This window comes from Leuresthes tenuis, unplaced genomic scaffold (genome assembly GCF_036924035.1).
Source record: "Leuresthes tenuis unplaced genomic scaffold, fLeuTen1.0.hap1 SCAF_17, whole genome shotgun sequence".
Classification (NCBI taxonomy): domain Eukaryota; kingdom Metazoa; phylum Chordata; class Actinopteri; order Atheriniformes; family Atherinopsidae; genus Leuresthes; species Leuresthes tenuis.
Window position 1 is genome coordinate 7358632 of NW_027325371.1, and position 16481 is coordinate 7375112.

The following is a 16481-nucleotide window of genomic DNA, read 5'->3' on the forward strand; positions in this document are numbered from 1 at the left end:
ACATCACAGTCTGGGATTACAGTCCCGACCAAGGACGACTGCTTTGATTTAGAGGCTTATCAGAGAATGGACCCAGTTTCTCAATATCCACAATACGACCTTTCTCTGGCTACAAGGGGGCTGAATGCAAGTCCTGTGTTGAATATATATATTTGATTTATGGTTTGTGAAACCAAATATAGAAAGAAAAATAATGAATTGCTGAGTACAGACATAAGGCATGAAGACATTCTTTCAAAGAAAACAGTGATGGGAAATCCAGTCACACAGAGTCACAGACCAGCAAACATCTTTTAACCAATAGTATTTAATGGTTTATGCGACTTTCTGCTAAGGCCCAATCTCCCCCAACAGTATTACCAGGTAAACCAGTCGCTTGCATTTTATTGGCCAAAAAATAAATTCAAACATACCTAAATAAATATGTGTGTTTATGGAAAGGGAGGAAGGGGAATTAAAACAATAACAATTCTAATTAAAGGCAACTTGAAACAGTTTTCTCCACAAACTGGTTAAATCCAACAGCTTTTTTTTTTGTAAAAAATTAAAATTAAAAAAATTAAAAAGGGGTCATTTCTCTGCAGCTTCCACTTCATCTCAAGTAGCACAACTCTAAAACCATTCATTATAAAAACTGAGGTGGAACACTGCCACCAGCTGGAAGTTCTAAGCTTTGGTCACTGGAGTTTGACGAGGACATGAGAGGAAGGGGATTGTAACTTCTCTCCCTCCTCGTCACAAACTGTGCGGGTCTGGAGTTTAAGCGGTTTCCAGAACAGCAAGTTGGATGACATAGTTCCATAAGTATTTAAGGTTCAACAGAAGAACAGCTCTGACTGGCTCTGTCTGCTGATTTCAGAGAGATGAGCACAAACAAAATGTTTGAACTTGGGGAGTTCAGACTACCTTGGACCAGAATGGCTCATGCATGTGTGTGTGAGAGTGGGTATGAGGCCTTCCGCAGTCCTTTCCATCTGGCCCAGCTGAAGCAGTTCTATACTTCATATTATTTGCTCTTTTTTAAGCAGAAAAGAAAGATCCAAAACACAAACCCCACTTTTCATCAACACAGTGCCAAATCTCACCCCTTTGCAATGCGAGTCATCCAGGGCTTTGACCCCCAGAACAATGCCACCCTTGTGAGAAAGCAGGACAGGTAGGCCGGGGTGGATGGACATCAGAGGGATGGAGGACAAGCGTCTCCTTTCCCAACCCTTCCATGACTTCGCACCCACCCCTTGCCAGGACCTGACCAGTTTCCCTTGAGCTCTTCATGGCAAGGTGGGATGCTGAAAGGAGGAGGGAGACAAAATGGCATCACCCCCACCCCATTCCACCATTTCAAAAGATTAAGTCATTCCCTTAAAGGGTGTGGGCTCAGTTTGAGGCGCTGCTGTTGGAGGAGCTGGATGTGGAAGCAACAGCCATGCCAGAAGTCCCCGAGGAGGCCACCGACTTGCGGATGTGTGGCATTAGGAAGGGGTCACTGGCCAGCTGGTGCACATCGATGCGGTCCTCCTTACGGTAGACTAAACAGCGCCTTATAAAGGCCTGCGGAGAGAAAAGATGCGAAAGTCGGATGATACACAAATATCAACTTATATAATATCTAGGTAGAAGTTTTTGAATGAATTATAAAATGTTGTATTTCTGTGGACATTAGTTGAGAAAAGAGGACAAAGAGAAGAGCAGTATGGTGACAGCGTCCATTACCTTAGCTTCAGGTGTGACAACAGGTTTAGGGGGAAACTGAACTTCTGTGGCCTTCAGAATCGTGTTCTCCTGCAGGATGTCCTGTTGGGACTGGTTGTGACCAAAGGGCTAAAGAAAGAAGAGACGCAAATATAGTATAACCTGAAGTTTGGACTAAGTCTCATCAATATGAGCAATATTAGGCCAAATCCTGGCCTGTAGCTACAAAGGTAAGGTGCCTCTTTTCTTCTGCAGATCAAGGAGCAGTGGTCATGTAGCCCTTCAACTGGCACGTCTGATTGATCCGATGACCAATACTCCCTGATTTATAAAAGAAAAGAGGCACCTATTCTTCCTACAGGAGAGGTACTGGGATGGTATTTTATACAGTTAAACGGTCACAATTGTGTCTTTTTAAACAAAACAACCCCCCCTTTTGTAAAAACTACGTTGCTTTATTTTAAGATGGTGTCTCCTACCTTACGGCCATACAAACACTGGTAGAAAATGACGCCCACCGACCACACGTCAACCTTGTTGGAGATTTTAGGTGGTTCCTTGCCAACTACAAAGCACTCAGGTGGCAGGTACCTTCAGAAAAAATAGAAGATCCATATCAATACAAATAAAATTCACAAACAAATGTTTTTTTCTTGAGTGTCAATTGCAGTGCAAATCTTACCAATATGTCCCTGCTCCCTGGGATGTCAGCTCCATTCCGTCCACGGAGTTGTAGCTGTCATCGTCCATGATCTTTGACAGGCCAAAGTCTGTGATCTTAATCTCCCCACAGGCGGTGCCGTTCACAAGCAGGATGTTACCTGAGCAGGGAGAGGAAAAGGCCAAAGTCTGTGACTTGACATTTCATCTGATCAAAAATTAAAGGTTTGGTTGAGTTTAGTTCTGCTGATTCTTAATGGGGGAAAAAAAAAAGAAAAGAGGAGCGACAAGATCAACAGCCAAACCTCAATTTTTTTTAAATTCATTACACTTGCTCTTATAAGTCTTCATGTGTTCAGCAATTAAAGTATGTTAATAACCAGAGTTGTGCACCCCCTGAACCAAACTTTAAAGAGAAAAAAAAAAAGGTTGATGTCGTGAAGCCTCACCGGGTTTAAGGTCGTAGTGGATAATTGGCGGTCTGATCTCATTGAGGTACTTGAGCGCATTAACTATCTGCATGATGATGGAGCGCCCTTCTTTTTCCGACATAAGCTTGTGCTGCTTCAGGTAGAAGTCCAGGTCGTTGCCCTCACAGTACTCCAGAACTGTGCAGAACCTGCATCAGAACAAGGAGATTTTGTTTTAGAGCAAGTAAACTTAAGGTAATTAAGGTTTCACTGAAGATTAATTCCATAAATCTAAATACATATGTTGGAATGACTTACGAGTCAGTGTCAAGTGAAAAGTAGTCATAGAGTTTAACTATTCGTGGGTGGTCCAGCTCTTTATGGATTCTATATTCTCTGCAAGCATGTCTGAAATGAAAACATTTCCAGCATTCATTTTAAATATACAGTAAACCTGCGAGCAGAGCATCCGTAAAAGGTAAATATGGTAAAAATACAACGGTATTGACTTGGAAACACTCACTTGTGATAGTTTTCCTTCTTCTCATCCCTCCAGTTCTTGTTTAACTGGTGGATTTTAACTGCAACATACCTCTGCTCTGTCAAGTCAAAGGCCTGCAAAACAAAGGTCTCTTGTTAAAGACGACCTACACTGGGAACTTTTGTTTTAGCAGCAGTGAGACTCTGACCCCTTTTAAATGGCTGTGTTCATTAATCATTTATACCGTGATGGACTCTTGTATTCAGTATTCACCAGTTTTAACATCACAATCTCTGAAAGCTGAATTAACATCAAGAAAATGACACGTCTGACACAGACACCAAGAATACATCCAACTACTAAACCAGCAGAGTGACTGTATGAATACATAAATACTATAAAAATGTCTTGGAAGAGGAAAAAATACTGAGCAACCTCTTCTATAGCTACACTGAATAAGAAATATTTGTCCTTCTCACCTTGTAAACTTCACTGAAACCTCCCCGCCCGAGTAAATGGAGCAGCAGGTATCTGTCATTTAGCGTAGGGTGATCTTTGAATCTGGACAGAAGGAAAAAGGATGCAAGTAACAGTTAGAGCGTAGTGATGCATGACAAAAGTTTAACCACAAAAAGACAAGAGGTCACTTTCATACAAGCACATCCTTCTTTTACTCTCTGCTAGAAATTTTGTGCGTCAGTCTCATGCCTGAATAGTCAACCGGGTTACAACTGCAATTTTCCAGGTTGGCCCAAATAACATTTCCCTATCACTTTCATCTTGGAACAAGTCCAAATAAATGCAGCCACACTGACAAACTGAGAAGATTACACATGAGATTAAAGTGTGCTTGAACTTTAAAAGCTGCAAAGTACTCCGACCACTTTAAAACGACTGCAAGAAGAGATTCACATCTCCAAATGGGAAATGGCATCCCTGGATTTAAATGTCTAGATACCCAATCTAGATCGAACACAATCGAACACCACGAAGGTTCGATTAAACAAACAAAATAGCTGCACAATTAACTGTGGCAACCACGTCAAGAGAAGTTTATCAAGCAGTCATGTGGCTGATGAGGCTGTGAGGAGCATCATTTACATTACAGCTTTCCATCATCTAAGACCGACACTAAGGATTTACTTTAACAGTGTGAGGAAACCAGAATTGTTATGCATTCCATGTCTATTAGGGGAAAGAAATCCTACTGGGAATTATCCTCATTGTGGATCCTTTTCAGCTCGCGTATGTGTAGATTCCGCACTCGCTCCAATCTCTCCAGCTCCGCTTGGATCTCTGCCTCCTCCTGCGTGGGAAAAAAATATAAAAATAATCAACAACATTATGTCAAAAGTTTATATAGCAACAAAGAGACTCAAATAATCATGGTGGCATCCAATACCAGTCATAAAAACAGCAGGCATTACCTTTTTAAGATGTCCTAGTCTCAGCTTAAAGATTTCCTCCTGCTCGTGGTACTCTGCTTGTGACAATCTGTATGAAAACAGAAACAATCTGAGTGCAACTTAAAATATGTATACATGTGGTGACAAAAAACCAAGACGCTGATATCAAAGAGAGGATAGATTAATAAAAGCAATTTACGCTTCGCTTTCTGTTCCATTGGTCTTGCTTTTGCGTTTGTTTTGCTCCAGGCTTGGTGGAGGAGTCTGGGCCATGGAGGGCGGCTTGCGTTTGGCCAGCAGCTTCCTCTGCCTTTCAATGTCCTCTCGCTGAGAGTTGATCCTCTCTTGTTGTCTGGAAACCAACGGTAAATTAGTGAGAAATAGAAACATAATTACATTCTCTGTATCAGTGATCAATTGCAAACTCTCACACTTCCAAGATGGAAGAGCTGCCTTTACTTAATCTACAAGAAAGGAAATGATCTTGATGCTGAAATAATAAAAGGGAAATCACACATATCCCGAATGGGAAACATTTCTTTTTGTCTTTGTTTTGACTCTCATACCTGCATTAGAAAGGAGATGATTGAGTTAGTAAGACGAAGACACTTACTTGATAAGGTTCTGGAAGGCATATCCATCCGTCCACTGCTCAGTGAAAGATGCTCCATGTCTTACAGTGGTGAAGTGGCCCAGTCGAAGCCTATCCTGCATACTTTTATCCCGGCATGCCATTTTCTCCTGTTTGGACTGATGAGCAGAGGAGGGGATGCATTAAACTTGATTTGTTGAATGCAATATCCCACACAGTTAGGAGAGTAATACCTTACAATAAGTCACAGCCGGTCACGATGAACTTACTTTTTCAATCAGCAGTTTCTTGGACATAGTCACACACTTATTTAAGCGTTCCTTGTATCGCTCCAGCATCCTTTGCTGTTCATCAATTTGTCTTCTAAGATCACAGTTTGCCTGGAGCAGAACATACAAACACGCATGAAAACGGGCAGGTCAGAGAAATTCACTCAAATTTAACATTTAGCAGGTTTATGCATGCAGAGAAGGAATGTGTAAGCTCTAACATGCCTTGAGTGAAAAATCATTACATGATATTCTCAAAACCACTGAAAAAGGCAAGCAGAGGAGCAGTGATGAAATGTAATGAGATTAGTACCCGCAGCAAATCGTCTATTCGGCCCTCCTTCTTCTCCAGGTCAGAGTTCTTGTTGTTCTCCATTGCGGTTAGTTTCTCTATAGTAAGGTCAGACTAAAGGGTACAGTGAGCACAAGACTGTTTGTTAATTGTGGATCATTCCTGAGAAATTTAGTACAACAAAGAGTCCAAACTAACAATTTATTCCAGTTTCTGAGATTTCTTGTTATTTGTTGGTTTATATGATTACAAAGTTAAAACTTTTCAATCATACATACATTCGATACAATTCAATCATAACAGAGTTAACTACACAAACAGGCAACCGGCCCTGAACAGTGTGTGAAGTACCTGTGTGGCTTTGTGGAGCGTGTGCAGAGACGCCGGCTTCACTGAACACGAGGAGTGCTCCGTGTTGGCTGAGCTGACCGAGGAGGGGCTTCCTTGCTGCACCTGGGAGACAGAAACACTGAACCAATAAAAACCTCTCAAAATCCTTAGCTGTCTCAATTTGTAGATTTCCTACACACGAATAATTCATCAAGACCGGGAGCAGCAAGTTATGATTAAACATGACATCAACCTGGGAAAAGTAAGTCAGACACAGGTGAGATGTGTCAAAAGGCACTTAGAAATTCTTAAATTGATCTGAGCAACAACTTAACATAAAGAGATGTGAGGCATCGAAGAAGAACAATCAAAACACCAAAAGGCGTCTGCAACAGATCCGTCAACACTAATTTCAACCAGTCTGTGCCAGCTTAGGTGAGCGTGTTTGCATTACAAATGTTTGCACAATGACAATATTTCCTTTGTTTTAACTTTTAGGAGAACTTTAAGCAACGAGGAGACCGAGTCGGCATCTTGTTTACAGACCACATAAGAAACAAACTTCACCTACTGGTGTTACTTACGAGTGTGGAGGAGAGAATGGCAAGAAAGAGTGCCGAGATTTAAAAAATAAAAGAAAAAAAAGAAGAAGCGTGAGAAACACCATCGAGCAAACATGCTCACCGTGACAGGAGGGTTGGAGAGAGAGTGTTGTGGGGAAGAGCGGACCACTGGTGGAATTCCCCTGGCAGGGCTGGTACCAGGACCGCTACCTCCCGCAAACTGACAGACACATAGAGGGAGAAGAAGCGGAAGAGGAGGAAAGCAGTTTAATGGAAAGACAAAGATGGCTAAAAGAAGGGGTTAGATTAAGAATGAAATGTTATCCATCCCATATACAAGTATTGTAGAGGAAATAAACGCTGTTCAAATACAGTGTAACGAAGACACTGCAAATGTTCAGCTACTCACCTCAAAATAATCACTAATTTTAAGTCCTCTTGCACCTCCTTTGCCTGTAAGACAGAGGCAGGGAGCTCAGAAGGAGTTGGATATGTGAGAGGCATGATGAGAGAGCCATAACAGAAATGCTGTCTTACCTTGGCTGCTGTCAAAGTGATCCGCTTTGCGTTTTCTCACTCTCTGGTCATTCACCTTTTTCTCTGGAGTCTGTGAGGAAAGCAGTGCAAAATGACCAAATCCTACAGAGAGAAGACTGGCACAAATATTTTATAAAAATATGATGGAGGCTTACCTCCAGCTCTTTGTCACTGAGTGAGCCCACACTGCAGAGACTCTGATTGGATGATTCATTTTGACTCTGACCTGAGCCCTGTTAAAATAAGAGTGAAATTCAGTACAAAAACACCTTAAAAAAGAAAGAGATAAATACAGACATTTAACTGCATATTTATGGGATTGTGAGGGAACCTGTAAAAAACAAAAAAAGTTGTGAAAAAAAAAAAGCCAAATGGCTGAAAAACTGATCAGAAGGATGCAGAGGGTCTGGCTAAATATCATCACCATTAACCCCCCACTCAGTGTAGAAATACATCAGTACTAATTCCAGTTCCCAAGGTGATGCCTGTCAATCAAGTGAATCACATAAGAATTCAGCTGGTACTGTCCAATCAGGGAGAGACACTTAGTCATTCAGAGCACACTAGAGCTCTCTCACTGAACCCTCCTAAAATGGCTGAACATTAGGCATGCAGCTGGGGATGTATTCCTCCCTCTGTCTGTCACCTTTAGATAATGTCATCTATTTTTCTCCTATTCACCATGGTCTTAAACATTCCTTTCTTCTCTGAAGAAAACCAGTGTAAAGATGGTTTGCTTGAGCCAAGATTTCAAGCTTCTTTCCACCCCTCCCCCTCACCAAAAATATAAATTGATTGTTCTAAAGGAAGAGCACTTTGCAACAATTCCAGGCCCTATCTGTTCCATTATCAAAATGTTTCTATCCTCTTGTCCTCAAAGGATATCAATCGTCTTTCCTTTTATGCCAACTCAGAGATGACAGAAAGAGCAGCAGTGCCATAAGGATGTCCAAGATCAAGAAAAAAAAATTCAAACTACCCCGACATTGAAGAGCTTTTAGACCATCAACCCATGTTTCTTCATGTCCATTTGCTAACAAACTTCACCCCCCCCCCCCCCCCCCCCCAAAACACACACATTACATCTCTTGTCATACAGGGTGATTGTGGCATGATGCCTGAGCAGGAGCCGCCATTTTCTCTGTGATTTTCTCTGCGGCAGCAGCCATGCCATGCTCTGGGCCCTGCTTATGGCTGGCAAGGGGCCTACTCCTGGCACCGACTCTGGCTCCGTAACTGTTCCAAGATCACCTTCCACTAAGACAGCTCCATCAGTGTTGTATGACACGGGGTAGAAGGCTAAATATTGCCTCCACTTACACCTGGTCAAGAACTATTTCTACATTCCTGCTCTGCCATCACTCCTCCTCCCATTACCACCCCTGCCCTGTCTGTGGCCCTTTTGGCAGGCATCACCACTTGCATATACAGCCACTACATCACGAGCCAGAGAGAGATGCCATGTCATACCAGCCAAAAAACACAGACACGGCGCAACCTTCTCCAGAGACAGACAAAGAAAGGGAGCGAGGCCAAGCTTGTATAGGTCAAACAGTAAAATGACACCGAGGTAAAGTGGGGATATAGAAGGGCACTGATTCACAAAAATACATAATCAAGAAAATCTGTGATTATAAGCACTTCTAACAAAAAGGAGTTCATATGCTCCACCTTCACAACATCTGCTGTCATACAAACCTTTGCCACACCGACCCCAGTAAAGCGAGCCTCCAACAGCTCCTGCCGTCGGGGGTCCAGGCTGTGCAATTCTTCCATCATGGCTGCAGAGAAAAGAGCACACATTAAGGAAGGCGTTGAAGAGGCTGGAATATTCAGATGGAAGTGAGGGATCACTATTTCAAAAGGCATTTAGTTGTGATGAGTCATGGCTGTTTTCAGCTATATGGATGTGGAAAATTCCTGTTCTGAGTCATCAATAAGCTTGACAATGTTTTTACACCACTATTTAGGACCAGCAAGCACCAGCCATGTAACACTGTTAAGACACCTACAGCATAGAGCGCATTATCTGTCCAAAATTAGAACCAATAATGAATATATAAATACGTACAGAATATACCTCAGAAACTAAGGCCAGATGTGTAGTCACTGCTTGGAAAATTATGGCATCACCTGATAACGCCCTGACATTACAGGCCTAAGTTGCATAGCGCTGTAGTTACAAAAAGGTCACAAACGGAGGAACCGCCAAGTACACTTACACTAATTGAAAAGACCACAATAGACAATAAGTGCCTGTACGAAGATTTAAGTTACACAACCAACACTGACTGTTATGACTGTCTTTTACCTATGGCTTACATGTACTGTAACTTACAGTGGTCATATTAATTTAAGTATACATTATGATCACTAGTTTTGCCTATACAGAGTGTCTAAATGTACACTACAAGATCCAGCATAGCGACCTAAAACAAATACGTGAGTTATCCGTTGGCTAATAATGGGTAAATTAGCTAACAAGCCCACCGATATTGGCCATCACTTAGCGTAGCACTTCGTTTAAGAGCTAATGGTTAGCTACTAACATTAGATGTGATTTCGTAAAAAGGCTAACGTAAAAAAAAACCAAAAACGTAAATGTTGATTAATGTTTAGCCAAATGTAGATGAAATATTAGCTACTGACGGACAACAACACAATTAATGAACGGGAAAGTAAACTGTTAAAACATTGGGTATCCAGCGGGCTAGCGTTAACCCCAAAAGAAGCATCTTCTCAGTCCTGCGTTGCCAGGTGCTCGTGCCACGACAGCTGGACTCTAACTGGAAAGTCACCTTTCGATGTAGTTCCTTTGTTCGACAACCTAAGCAAATACTCACTGTAATGTAAGATTTGCTCGGTCCTCCGGAGGTTGTTACCCCTGAAACCGTCTCGGTTGTTTCACCGGTGCTTGGCAGACCCTCCCAGGCTAGGCCGCATCCACAGCCGCGTCCCTCGCGTGCTGATTGTTAACGTTCGAGCGTCGGGTGCGAGCTGTGAAGCTGAAGGTAGACGACGGAGGGTTCCCTTGGAGGCCGCGACAACTCCGGGTATCCCAAACCCGCCTTTCCGCACTCCTTAGGCGGGGATCCCCGTCATATCTTTGTCTCCGACAACCATACCGTTCGTTGGTCTGGTATCTCGCTCCACACAATGGCGACTCAGGAGAATCTGCGATTTTCAGCAGGTATAAATAATGTCTTTAAGCTAGCGTTAGTTACCCCCTGTCGGTATCTCCCCCGTTGGTGCGATGAATTTAGGGTCCTGGCTCTCAGCTTGATCAAAACAAAGTTCGCCTGCAGCCTCCTGACCAGCTGCAGATAATAACCCAATCTGTTTTCGGAAGTTGTGCAGCGAGAAGCGTTTCAGTTGAATCCGGATCGATTCGGTTCGGTTCTCATGTTTTTGCAATGTAAACAATAATCACTAAAATCTCATGTTTTCTCGTGAGATCGTTCAAGTATTTTCACCTTCCTTCTGTCCACGCCTGCCCTAAATCTCTTGTCTGGACCAATAGCAAATCCCTCTCCAAACAATACAATTAAACAGCGCCCATCCACACGACAACTGGGGATAGAGTTCAGAGATCAGAAAGTTTTCACACCCACATCTCCTACCTACTTAATAACATTAAAATTGCTAAATTATATAATTTTTTCAAGTCACACAATTCATTCATACACGTATGAGTCTTTAAGAAAACGCTTCAAAGCAGCTATATAATTCAAACCCATTTGTAAGAGATTTTCTAAAATACAACTTAAATCTGAAATTTGTTCAACTTTTTAAACCTTTGTAACAGACACAAGTAATAGATAAATTATTTTTAGTGTATTTAGGGAAAAAAAAGAAAGATCACATAAGAAAATGGGGAAAGGGCATATTTAGCATTGTTTCACATCCTTCTATTTACACATTTTAATTGTTTGTGAACAGATTATTGTTAAAGTTTACCATTAAAAATCTTAGCCCATTATTGCTTAATGTATGTATGATTTCAGCTGTATGTCAACAGTATGTGGTCACATTGTCCTCGTCATACATTTTCAGTAGGAGACATATATGGAAAGAAGGCAGGTCAAACACACACAAAGACACACTGTGTCTATAAAGTCATGCTGCTGTAAGTTGTCTAGAACAAGGTCTGACATTGTCCAAATAATCACAGACCACTCGGGGAAAATGTCATCTTTATGGTAGTCTCTCCAATATTCCAATGTACCAATGGTATTCTCACCCATGCCATGGACACTGGTGCACACCCGGTGTCACACATGCTGGTTTTTGTACCTTTCTTTGAAAACAACCTGGATGTTTTGGGTTTTTTTTTTTAAACCACAGAACTTCTGCACCTCTGAGAAGAGCTCATGCACAGAGAACTCAAGTGACATATCTAGAGTTGATTTATGGCATAATCCAGTGTCAGGTTACATTCTGGACACGGCAACAGTGTTCGGTGACGATGGTTATGCATGAGCCCATGTGGCCAAATTGATCATGGTGGGATACTGGTTTCTCTGTTTTACCTTTACACAGTCAGAGAGCTTAAAGTTGAACTTATCAATAATTCTTTAACTTATTTTGACACAAAATGGTTTGCAACAACCCATCCTTATTTTGACAAGTAAACTTTTGGTAACTGCTTGTTTTATAACCAATCGTGACACCCTCACATTTTACCAATACGTGTGAAAACATGATCTTCCAGAACAATGGTACTTGTATAACCTATAAAAGTCTTCTTTGCTTCTCTCCCAACTTTCCTAAATGCACAACCAGCATCAAACTCTGGATTTTTCTGTTTTCAAAAGAAGTCACTGAGAATCATCTCCTTTTGTCTGTTGAATAAAAGTTCAAACAAATGATCAGGTCAGATTTAATTTAGGGTATAGAATGTGGTTTTCTATCAAATAAAGCAACCAGTATGGTTATTTTTTTAATCAAAAAGAAAAAGAAAAGTGTGTTTAGGTTTTAAAAATCTTGAAATTTATTTCAAAACGTCAGCTAATTAAAAACAATAGCACAATAGAAACCTTCTCATAGGGGTAACCAGCCCTTTCTCAGATTACTGAACACATCAGCGGAAAGTCATCACTCCTGTAGGCAAGATTGCAGCACCATCAGAACACAAGCACTAAACAAGTCCATCCACATTATGGCAGCTGAGATACAGGAAAGCATTCAACTATCCTGTTGCCTCCAAAAAGCTACTTGGTTCCATACATCCTCTGGAAAAAGCCAGCACCACCTTCAGTTGAGCTCAGAGTTTCAGTCGCAGTCCGAGATCTGGCCAGGCGGGTTCTTTTCTCTGGCCCCACCATGTATCTCAAGAGGCCTTGCGGTACTTGCACTGGATCCACACCCTGTACATGGTGAGCTGTTTCCCTCTGTTCACCTGGAGCCGTCTGTCCACAAGGTTCTGTACTTTCTCCAGCCCAGCCTTAGTGAACAAGTCATGAAGCTCATCTTAAAGAAAAAGAACCAGAGAAAAATATGTTTATACACACGATTCAAAGAAGGAATCAGCAACATCGTCTCTGTAAGACCTTATTGAATTAACCTCACTTTACCCTGAGTAAAGAAATATACTCGTGTTCCATCACCTCGGACATAAAAGTTTTCTGAAAGACATCTCCCTGAAAGAAATGAGGACACACACAATTATGAAACAAACAGCAATCATTAAATAAACATGGATTCATTTATTCACTGCCTTTTTAACTTGATTATAACTTCTATATGGCATAAATAACCCAAGTTTAACTGATTGTGTGCGGCCAGACTTACTATTTGCATTAGAAATAGTTTCTAATATTCTTTAACAAGTTTAAGAACAGCTGGCGTTCTATCTTTTAAAATGCTTCGAAAGTCATTTAAGTCACTTCTGAAATTGTTCTAGCAGACAAACAGATCTCAGAGAATAGTATATTCATAATAGTCCTTTCTTAGCCTGGATTTAGGCTGGCTTTCAGCCTGACCAACCTTTTTTGAAGCGGAGTTGTGCCATATCATAGCGCCCATAGTCCCTGAGAAGCATCGTCCCGCCAGGCTTCAGCAGGCGTGTCAATCTGCTGATGGATGACTGCATCCTGAGCCAGGAAAGGGGGACACTTTTACACAGGGACCATTGGATGCACTACGTTGTACACAAATGAAAGCCGAAGAAGTTCATACTTGTCTGGATGCAGTGCTGAGAGCACAAAGATTAGCACTACAACATCAAGGGTTCCATCAGGGATAGGGTAATTGGCTTCTACATCACTCGAGTCGTGAACAAAGGCAAAGCAGCGCTCAGGATCGTACTCTGGGTTAGTCTGATGATAAGAGAAACTCTTCATTCATTAGTGCGCTCACAAGCCAAAAGGTGAGTTTCTGAGGTAAGATACTCACCTTAACTAATTCCACGGCAGTGCTGGAGAAATCACAGCAGTAGACGAAGAGTCCGGGGTCACTGCAAAGGCAGAGCTGCAGTTAAAGATATCAGAGGAGTAGGAGAGTCTTTTGGAAACGTGACTTTAAACTTCAGAGTGTTACTGTCTTGTATGATCTTACTTGTTGGTCTTCAGTATTGGGAAAACTGTGTTCCCCACACCACAGCCAACCTGTGCAGAATACAATTCATAAATAATTTGTCTAGTTTTTTTTCCATCTCCTCATAGCACATTTGAAAAATGTTTCAACGGACAATAACAATTACAAAAATGACTACAAAATGTGCACCATATCAGGGATGCACTATTCCTAACATGTAGTGAGGAACACGGCTGTCTTCATGGCTTCACATCCCTCAGTCAGATCAGGAGAGACAAAACAGCTACAATCATTTGAAATTTTGATGTTTAGTGAATATCTAAAGACAATTTCGTGGGTGCAACCTGTTAATCTTCTTTCCGGAAATTGTTTAATCAACATATGAAGCTGGATAATGCACACTATAGAGGAACTAGTTCAACTCATTCAAGCTGGTGCAACTCATTCAAGCTAGTTCAACTCATTCAAGCTAGTGCAACTCATTCAAGCTAGTGCAACGGTTCATCAGAAATCATGCAATCTTAAGAATTCTTGAGAATGAATTTAAAAAATTTAAATGTCAGCTTTCACTGAATTCTGTTAACAGCAGCAGGGAAAAACAACATTCCATTAAAACCCCTGTGAAGTGGAATACACTTTACTTTAAATGTGTGCAGCGAAAAATTCGTCTGACTTGCTTCCAGAATTATTTCTCACCTCCAGAATGCGATATGTGGCAGAAGAGCCAGGAAAGTCACAGCTGTCGTGAGATGAAGCTGCAAAATCCCTGCGCTGTGTTTGATCCAGATGGTCTTGCTGTTCGTCATCTCCGCCCAACACATCTGAATGCGATTCAAGGCTACACTGTGGAGCCAACTCTGGGAACTCTGTGAATAGCCAGTGGCGGTCTTTGAAAAAACGATTCTCGTGGATTGTGTAAAACCCATTCCAGTATTCATTGGCCCGGCTATCGTATTCCTCTGTTTGAAAAATTAAGACAGTAAAGGGAGTTAAAGGGATAATATTGTCCATTTTGTACACTTCATACAGCTTGATGAGACAAATATCATGCATAAAAGTCCTTGTGGGCTATCTATGACACAATTTCTGCCCCAAAATTACACACATTTTCTCAGAGAAAATGAATGCAGACGCAACACTGTTGATGCTTTCCTCCTGATTAGAAGCAGTTATACCTCTGTTACCAAGTCATATGGGGAGATATATGTTCATGAGCCATGTGATACACAGCCATAAAGCCACCTTGTTTCTCTGAAGGTAGAGGATGACTGTTTTCCAAGACTTTCTTCTTAGCGGCTTCTTCTTGTTCATCAGTCCACTCCACATTGTCCCTGTTGACCACACAACACTGTTAACCAGAGAGGCAATTGCCAATACCTTTAAATACACTAAAGCTGTCTTTAACAAACCGTAAATCAAAACAGCAAATAGAGAATCATTTAATTAGTGGCATGTAATGGCTTTCACCTGTAGCCATTACTGGAAACAATCTGCTTTGCAAAAACACGTACATTAAATTAAATTGAATTACAGAAGTGTGACTTAATTTTCTAAAACTTAAGGACAATCCTGGAGATGCACATGAACATATCCGAGCTCTTTTGGATCTCTGGTACCGACCATGCGTTGTGCTGGAAGACCTGTCGCGGGTCTGTAAGGAAACGTGTCCCAAACTGAGGTCTCTTTGTGTCTCCGGTGGATGAATCTGACAGAACCAGTCCTGTTTCAATGGTGCCTCCCTCCACTCCGTCCACGGTATGGAGCGCCGCCATGATGGATTTGACTCAACGGAAGAAGGGCCGGATGTTTTTTGAATGATGCTTTCAGGGATAACCGGAAATATTGATATTGCTAAAGTTCCACTTTGCTAAAACTCCGGTGGATTAAAACTAATATAACTGATTAATTTGGAACAGCTTACTTGAATATTCCTAGTTATAACCTTTGTAACTATTCCACCTCATTCTAAAATTCATGTGTTCTACAATGGCGTGAAGTAGTGGCAGCCGGCTGCAGTAGCTCTGCACATATTGTGTCTTTCTTTGTGTCATCTTGACATTTTTTTGGAGGTCTTTTTTTCTTTGTTTGTGGACAACGATTTTTTAAGCATTTTTTTGTGCTCTGGTTTGGATGTTGTGCAATTATTTTTATTTTTATTTTACATCCGTTATGACGCATTACCGTGGAAATGGGCTGTTTGCATGTGGGTGCAGCTGATTGCGCTTTCCAAAGCCCGTGTAATGGCTGGAATAAGACCCCAAATTAGTTGAGGTGACATCTAGGACACAGGTCAAGAACAAAACTGAAAAAGATTAAGGTATTTGATAGTTTTCAGATCAGTTTTTAATCCCTTTTATTAAAAATTATTTATAATTTTCTTGAGCAAATTTGAGATTAATGGAATTATTAAATGTACAGTTTGTGTTAAGATCCTACCTCTATATCAAATAAACTATTTGAAAACCTACTTGTATTAGTTGTACACAGTTTTACAGTCTTACAAATACACAAATACAGTTGTTTTTCTCATGATGTACTAATGTAATTAAGGAGACTGAAAATTGTGTTAAGGAGACAAAAAAGCTCATTCTTATGCATAGAGAGAAAAAAAATGCAACATACACATTGATGCAGCAGTAATAGTCATACAAAAACACCACATGTCATGTAAAACACTACCAGGATCCATTTTACTGCACAGCGATAGAGTAATTT

The 16481-nt window shown here is 41.2% G+C and overlaps 2 protein-coding genes across 2 annotated transcripts; both read right to left on the minus strand.

Moving 5' to 3' along the window:
• Window positions 1-214: 214 nt before the first annotated feature.
• On the minus strand, window positions 215-10790 carry tlk2 (tousled-like kinase 2). The gene is made up of 21 exons (XM_072368681.1): window positions 10076-10790; window positions 8931-9013; window positions 7388-7465; window positions 7233-7302; window positions 7105-7148; window positions 6817-6915; window positions 6154-6255; window positions 5824-5916; window positions 5511-5621; window positions 5263-5399; window positions 4849-5001; window positions 4671-4737; window positions 4452-4549; window positions 3723-3804; window positions 3286-3377; window positions 3081-3170; window positions 2802-2971; window positions 2375-2513; window positions 2172-2283; window positions 1714-1821; window positions 215-1551 (listed from the first exon to the last, which is right to left on the minus strand). Exons 2-21 carry the CDS (start codon window positions 9009-9011, stop codon window positions 1378-1380), a joined length of 2100 nt encoding a protein of 699 aa, XP_072224782.1. The 5' UTR covers window positions 9012-9013; window positions 10076-10790; the 3' UTR covers window positions 215-1377.
• A 1408-nt stretch (window positions 10791-12198) lies between these two features.
• On the minus strand, window positions 12199-15554 carry mettl2a (methyltransferase 2A, methylcytidine). Its single transcript, XM_072368230.1, has 9 exons — window positions 15387-15554; window positions 15009-15097; window positions 14463-14725; window positions 13788-13837; window positions 13626-13686; window positions 13410-13549; window positions 13218-13324; window positions 12806-12871; window positions 12199-12701 (listed from the first exon to the last, which is right to left on the minus strand). Exons 1-9 carry the CDS (start codon window positions 15536-15538, stop codon window positions 12562-12564), a joined length of 1068 nt encoding a protein of 355 aa, XP_072224331.1. The 5' UTR covers window positions 15539-15554; the 3' UTR covers window positions 12199-12561.
• Window positions 15555-16481: the final 927 nt, after the last annotated feature.

What these genes read in the sequence shown, in the direction of transcription:
- tlk2 (XM_072368681.1), bottom strand. Translation starts at nt 9,011, where the DNA reads ATGATGGAAGAATTGCACAGCCTGGACCCCCGACGGCAGGAGCTGTTG. An exon ending in TCACTTTGACAGCAGCCAAG is followed by an intron (nt 7,149 to 7,232) that starts GTAAGACAGCAT and finishes TCTGTCTTACAG; the next exon opens with GCAAAGGAGGTGCAAGAGGA. An exon ending in CCACTACGACCTTAAACCCG is followed by an intron (nt 2,514 to 2,801) that starts GTGAGGCTTCAC and finishes CTCCCTGCTCAG; the next exon opens with GTAACATCCTGCTTGTGAAC.
- mettl2a (XM_072368230.1), bottom strand. Translation starts at nt 15,538, where the DNA reads ATGGCGGCGCTCCATACCGTGGACGGAGTGGAGGGAGGCACCATTGAA. An exon ending in TCTACCTTCAGAGAAACAAG is followed by an intron (nt 14,726 to 15,008) that starts GTGGCTTTATGG and finishes TTTTTCAAACAG; the next exon opens with AGGAATACGATAGCCGGGCC. An exon ending in TCAGCACTGCATCCAGACAA is followed by an intron (nt 13,325 to 13,409) that starts GTATGAACTTCT and finishes TTCCTGGCTCAG; the next exon opens with GATGCAGTCATCCATCAGCA.